The sequence below is a fragment of the Hipposideros armiger genome, unplaced genomic scaffold, assembly GCF_001890085.2.
Source record: "Hipposideros armiger isolate ML-2016 unplaced genomic scaffold, ASM189008v1 scaffold_74, whole genome shotgun sequence".
NCBI classification, from domain to species: domain Eukaryota; kingdom Metazoa; phylum Chordata; class Mammalia; order Chiroptera; family Hipposideridae; genus Hipposideros; species Hipposideros armiger.
This window is the reverse complement of record NW_017731424.1, coordinates 4189577-4195766: the sequence shown is the minus strand read 5'-3', so window position 1 is coordinate 4195766 and position 6190 is coordinate 4189577. Positions and strand designations below refer to the sequence as shown.

The 6190-nt window shown below is 43.7% G+C and overlaps 1 protein-coding gene across 1 annotated transcript in view; it reads left to right on the top strand.

Moving 5' to 3' along the window:
* The window catches only part of NSMCE4A (NSE4A component of SMC5/6 complex), a 27926-nt gene that overhangs the window by 5295 nt on the left and 16441 nt on the right, over positions 1-6190 (top strand). Inside the window, exons 2-4 of the mRNA XM_019643008.1 lie at positions 1720-1850; positions 4057-4208; positions 5960-6059. Coding sequence (XP_019498553.1) covers positions 1720-1850; positions 4057-4208; positions 5960-6059 — 383 coding nt within the window. The remainder of the gene's footprint in view (positions 1-1719; positions 1851-4056; positions 4209-5959; positions 6060-6190) is intronic.

Below are 6190 nucleotides of genomic sequence, written 5' to 3'. Positions count from 1 at the left end.
CCCCCTGATGTAGGCACTGGGTCACAGAGCCCTAGGACAAGTCCTCAGATCACTTTTCCCTCCAGGACCCTCTTGGACAGTTCTGTGGAAACAGAAGAATTCCAACAAGAGTGGAGGTACAGAAGAGTCAACAGAACTTGCACTCCCCCATAGCACAATTCCTCCTGTTCTCTGAGGACCAGAACAGTTATTTTTGGTCATTCCCTGGTATAGTTAATATTGTCCCCTTTTAAAATTTTTCTGTCTATATGCTCTTAGATTTTTATCCTTCTTGCTCTGACCCACACCCCCTTACTGTTCCCCGTCTTGGTCTATCGATTTGCTCAGTCTCATCCAGACCTTCCAGAAGCCAGACTTTCCTTTTTACCCAGTCAAATCCCTCCTCCACCTTCTTTAGCTTTTTCTCTCCCAAGCCTGAACCCCCAGTCAGTCTTCTCAAGGTTACTCTTGACTCATTCACTCCTTTAATACTTTACTGCGTCTTGACAGTTCTTGATCCACACATCATGTCCCCACATGGCTATTTCCACTGTGCGGACTGCATCACCTCTTTAAGGCTGGGCCTGAGGAGTTGGTCAGCAGAGTTCTAGGCCCTCAGTGTGCGTGGATTTGATGGTCTCATTTTATCTCTTAGAGGCCTCAAAGCCATCGCGACAGAGATCTTTCCTCCCAGTATGTGCTGGGAGGCGAATGGGCGATGGACCTAGAACAGCCCAGGAGCCGCCATCTGCTTCTGCCTCGTGTTCTTCACTCCTTGTCACGCCCACTGTCACTCTCCTGAAATAAAACTGAGAGGGAAAGGTGACGTCTAAAAAAACACACTCCTGGAGTCAACACGGTCACCAGCCTGAGGATTGTTCAGGAAATCGGCGATCCGCTGGAATGGCCTTGAGGAGCGAGCCAAGCATAGGCATTTCTGTACTTGAACTTTGCTGTGTTTGGCTTCCTTTTCAGCCTGCCTTGGCAGGTGTCCCAGAGCACTTTTTCACACTCTTTCCTAAAGGGTCTGATTTCCCCTGTCCCTGTTAAGCCCTGCTGTGTCCTCCAGTGGACCCTTTCCTCACCTCCCCCAGCTTCGTCCTCAGGTGCCCTCCTTGTCTCCTTTTGAATCAGTCTTTTCTCTCTATAGCTGAGCTTAAATCTCATGGCCTGTGTCAAACCTTTTTGGATCATCCATCCTTAGAGGTCACTGCCCTGCGGCCTTAGACTGTTTGTGCGGAGGTGTGCGTGTCCCCCAGCCACTCACGTACCCGGCACGTACCCATTATTTCAGCTGAGGCCCCCGACAAGTTGCCTATCACTGGTCCGCAAACCACCATGCCAATCCCAGTGCCTTACATACAGTGGGCATTCGATTTGACTTAACATCAGCACAGGTGATAATAGTGACTGGGATGGGGTATTGGAGTCAAAGGGAAAAACCAGTGATAGAGATGATACAAGTTCTGTTAAACTGGGGTCATGAAGAAATTTTGGTCCAGTTCTCAGGAGTAGGAAAAGTGGACGCAGCTGGCTTTTAGGAAGACTGGTGAGCTTTGATTCCAGGTTCTGGTGAGGTGGGCAGGTGAGCCAAGTTTTTAGAGGGAGATGGGCATGTTTTGAGATTTTTTTTTTTTTGGTTCAGTTGGAAATGCCAATTGTCTAGTTGGAAATTTAGGGAGAATACCTGTGGATAGCATGTATTTTGTAACTTGTGTATTTTTCTTTTTTCTTGAATAGTGTCCCGAGCAAGAGAAGCAGCCCTAGACGCCCACTTTCTTGTTTTGGCTTCAGATTTGGGCAAAGAAAAAGCAAAGCAGCTGCGTTCTGATCTGAACTCGTTTGATATGTTAAGATATGTTGAAACCCTAGTAAGTTCAAAGCTACAGAATCTTAATAAAAATGTTTCATGTATCACATATTGTATAATTACCCACGTGGCTTATACCCATATGCAAATGGTTTTCACTTCATTTTTTACTGGTTTTTTTTTTTGCTCTCAGATTCCTTCTAAAAGATTTTACCAAATTAAACATGACCACAGAGCTAGGTGGGGGAACCTTGGTCAGGAGCTTAGAGCAGTTTGAAAATCTCTAGCCTTCTAAGGCTCTGGGTGCTATGTTAGTTTACAAATGGTCAGTTTTTCCTGAGTCACCTATCAGTTCATACGTATTCTAGCTCATTCTCGGTGACCTGGGACCTGTGCCCAGGGGCAGACAAAAGCCCACACTGCAGTTGGCAGAGCTCAGCTGGAGATGAGTTGGGTCTAGTGGAGGGGTGTGTTTCGGTCTGTCTTCGAGAATATTTCAGAACCATATGAATATTCTTGGGGTTTTGGTTTTTGGGGGGTTTTGTTTGTTTAATTCTCCTTTCTTTGCTTTTTAATAAGTTTGAATGGTTGTTACTTGAAATTTTGTAACTTGTCCTCAATGGCTTTACCCAAAAAAGCACAGTGAGACTGACCTTGTGCCTTACTCTGTTTTCTTTTATTCTTGATTCTACTCTGAGCCAACCTCTGTCCTTGCGTTTCTGTTAGGACATGGAATTTCTGACTGGATGTTTGTTAAGTGGTTATTAAAATGATTTAATACCATGAGATCTGACCAGATATATTAATTATTTGTAAAGGTATGAGGTTTTTGTTGTTTTAAAAACCTTAATTTTTTTTTAAATTTAGATTTAACTTATATTTCAAACCTTAAATTTTCCTTTTTCTCTTGACATTTTTATTTCCAAGTATAATGCGTTTTTAAAAAATGCAAACTAATATCTGGCTCAATGAAGTGACCCTGTATTGGGTTATCTTCTTTAAAATTACTTTTATTGATCAGGATAAGCGCTGTACTTTAACATTTCAAAATAAATCCCAGAAGTCTTCAAGAATTCCATATAAAATCCTGTCTAGTATCCACATAGTGAAGAACTTTCCAAGTATAACACCAAATGTAGAGGCAATAAAGAAAAGATGAGTAGATTTGACCAGACAAAAATTGAAACGTCTTCCTACAAGTAAGTGTGCGGCAGTGGACAGAGTAGCAGGAGAGCTGAGGGGAGCCGACGTCACCGTAGTTCACTGACTGCGTTCTCGCAGCCTCTCTTTTCTTCAAAATTGGATTCCCTTTAATAGGGTTGCACTCTCTGAGGGCTTTTTGATGTTGTTTATGTGTGATATTATCATTTTAATTGGATAACTTGGAGGCATTTTATAATTTTATAATGTAATACAAGTATATTTCCATAAAAGCAAATTTAACATAATATGTTTTCTGTAAGATCGTTTGAGAGAAGAGAATTATTAGGCTCCCTCCATCTCTTCCCCGGAAGGCAGTGTCCCGGTGAACAGTTCTCTCACTGGTGCCAGGCCACTGCTGACCAGATGTGCTGAGATGCACGCCGAATAGAGGTCTTTAGGAGGTTGGCTAAAAATGAAAAGCTGAATGCCAGCTCAGCTTCCCTGTTCTGCCTTGCAGCTTTTGATTTGGGATGTGATTTCATATTTTTATAGTAAACGAGTACATCTTTACTAATATTTTACAAATGAACTATTAGGAATCCAGAAATTCCCAGTGGGCTCAGTTCTTTTGGCTTCCCTAAACCCCACAGCCTGCCGTGGGCTAGAGCCATGGCATTGGGGACATTGGGGGCTGGGTAAGTCTTTGATGTGGAGGCCGGTACTGTGCACTGTAGGATATTCAGCAGCATCCTGGCCTCCACCCACTAGATGCCAGGAGCACCTTCCCACACAGTTGTGACGACCAGAAATGTCTCCAGATGATGCCCGAAGGCCCCTGGGGGGCAGGGTTGCCCTGGTTGAGAAGCACTGGTCTCCATCATCTCACTTTCTCAGCAAAAGGTTCTCAGTCCATTGAGAAATATCTGCTGCCCAAAGAAGGGCCTTTTGAAAACAGGAATTTATATATAAAATTATCTTTGTAATAAGACATTTAGCCAACATGTTTAGACACTGAAACAGACTTTGTCTTTGACCTCTTAAAGTTTAATGATGCAGATTATTGGATGTGGTCAATGATTGCTTGTGGCTTAACTGGGGTTTTTTGTTTCCCTTCGTTTTTGTAGCTGACACATATGGGTGTAAATCCGCTAGAAGCTGAAGAACTCATCCGTGATGAAGATAGTTCTGATTTTGAATTCATAGTCTATGACTCCTGGAAAATATCAGGCAAAACAGCAGAAAACACCTTTAATAAAACCCATACATTCCACTTTCTGTAAGATTATTTTAAAACCCCAACAGATCAGCCATTTGTAAACCTGAAATTGTTTTTTGTTGTAGGGACAAAAGTTATTTGATATTGTAGAGGTGACGATCATGGTGCCACTGTTTGCCGACTTTTCTAAACGTTGATTGAAAGCCCATCAAATCTTTACGTGGGTGGAACCTCATCCTGCTTAACTCAAGCAGGAAAGGCGAGGCCAGAGCCTCTTCACCAGAACTCTCGGGCGCCTTTGCTTTCTGACATGGGAGACTTTGGGTCCCTGACCTGTATTCAAAGACTACTCGAGTCACCGTTACATAAACTGCCCAGTTCATTTTTTGGAAACAACTCTAATTTTGAAAAGTTTTTTTTTTATACTCAGATGAAGTCGGTGTCTGTCTTCATTTCCTAGCTGAGTCCAATGGAGACTCTTAAGCCCGGCTCTTACTGGTTCTTTTGTGAGACAGCGTTCAAATATGTTGGTTGTGTTCCCCAGTAGGTGCTTTGTCTAGGGTCTCCACCCAACCTCTTTCTTCCTTACGTGGTATAGCTCCTGGGCATTTGTCTGTTCTGACTCACCCTGCTAAACCTCCTGAGATTGTTCGTGTCTCAGTTAGAAGGCTTTGGAGACGCAGTGTGTAGGTCTGGGGCCAGACATCTGTTTTTCACAAGCCTTGGGGTAACTCAGGTGCCCAGAACCACTTTGTGCTATATGGTATAGCATAAAGATCAAACTTCTTTATTATAGGATAAATTCCAAGTCTTGGTATTTAGCTGTTGAGTTCAGGCTCTGGCATAAATCCTAGACCTAAGGCTAGCCTTTGGTGGTGTGACTTGAACTTGATCTCATCATGTTGCCCAACTTGCATCTGCAATGAATTACTTAGAACCCTGTGGCCCTGCACTTGCTGTTTCCTTGACCTTCAATGTTTCCCCCCCATCTTTCCATCTGATGGGGTTTATTTATCCCACAGGCCCCACCTTGGAGCCTCTAGTAACTTCTCCAGACAGAGATACCAGGGTAGAATCAGATGTCCCAAGCAGATTACTTCCGTGTCTGGGGAGACAGCTCTGCTCAGAGGCTGTCGTAACTCTTGAGTGATACTCCAGGTCGGCACTATAGGCCGACCACAGTATGCTGAGATCTGAGTGCATGAGTATCTGTCTGTTTACAATGTTATACTCTGAGCTCTTCAAGTATAGGGACCACGTGGGTCTCAATTCTTGGGACCTTGGTCTCTACATGATACATCTATTACTGTAGCTTAAGCCTGTATTAGGGCTTTCTGAGGAGGTGGAGGGAGTCCAGAAGGGAAAGGAATGCCATGGCATCTGCTGACCTGTAATCCTGACAGGTGTGTTCTTTGGTCGCAGGCTACGAGGCTCCTCCCTGGCACAGCTCGTGCAAAGGCTTTTAACCCCAGTGGAGCTGTTTATTCCTCTCCCCCACATGTTTGTCCTTCCCCTAATCTCTGAAGTTGGCTTTGCAAAACAGACAGACAGCAGGCTAGCTGGAAAAACAGACATTCGCTGTTCAGATGGGAAGGTGTTTGAGGAGGTCCCCAAGGTTGAACGAAGCTCCTAGTTCTTTCAGAGACTCAAGGGGAGGAGAAAGGATGTCACAAACCTGACAAGAGTCTTGGTCTGTCAGCTTGTATGTCACTGATGCCTGGTCCGAATTTGACTATACCATGGGAACTGCTCTCAGTTAGTGAAATCAGTTTGTTTAGAAAACAAAGACATGAAAGCGTGTTTTTCATTAGGTTGGGTTCAATACAAGGAGAAACCCCTGTGCCAAAGCCACGAACTGAACGTCCAAGAAAAGCTCCTGTGATAAAAGAACGGGGGCAAATGCCTGCCCAGGTTTGTTTTTATAAATGTTGCTTTTTTAAAACACCAGAAGTTAAAATAGCCATTAATGTAACGTATGTGCAATTTGGCCATGTTTTCTTAGCTTTCAGGTCTAGAGTCAGGTTTGGTCACTTGAATAATCA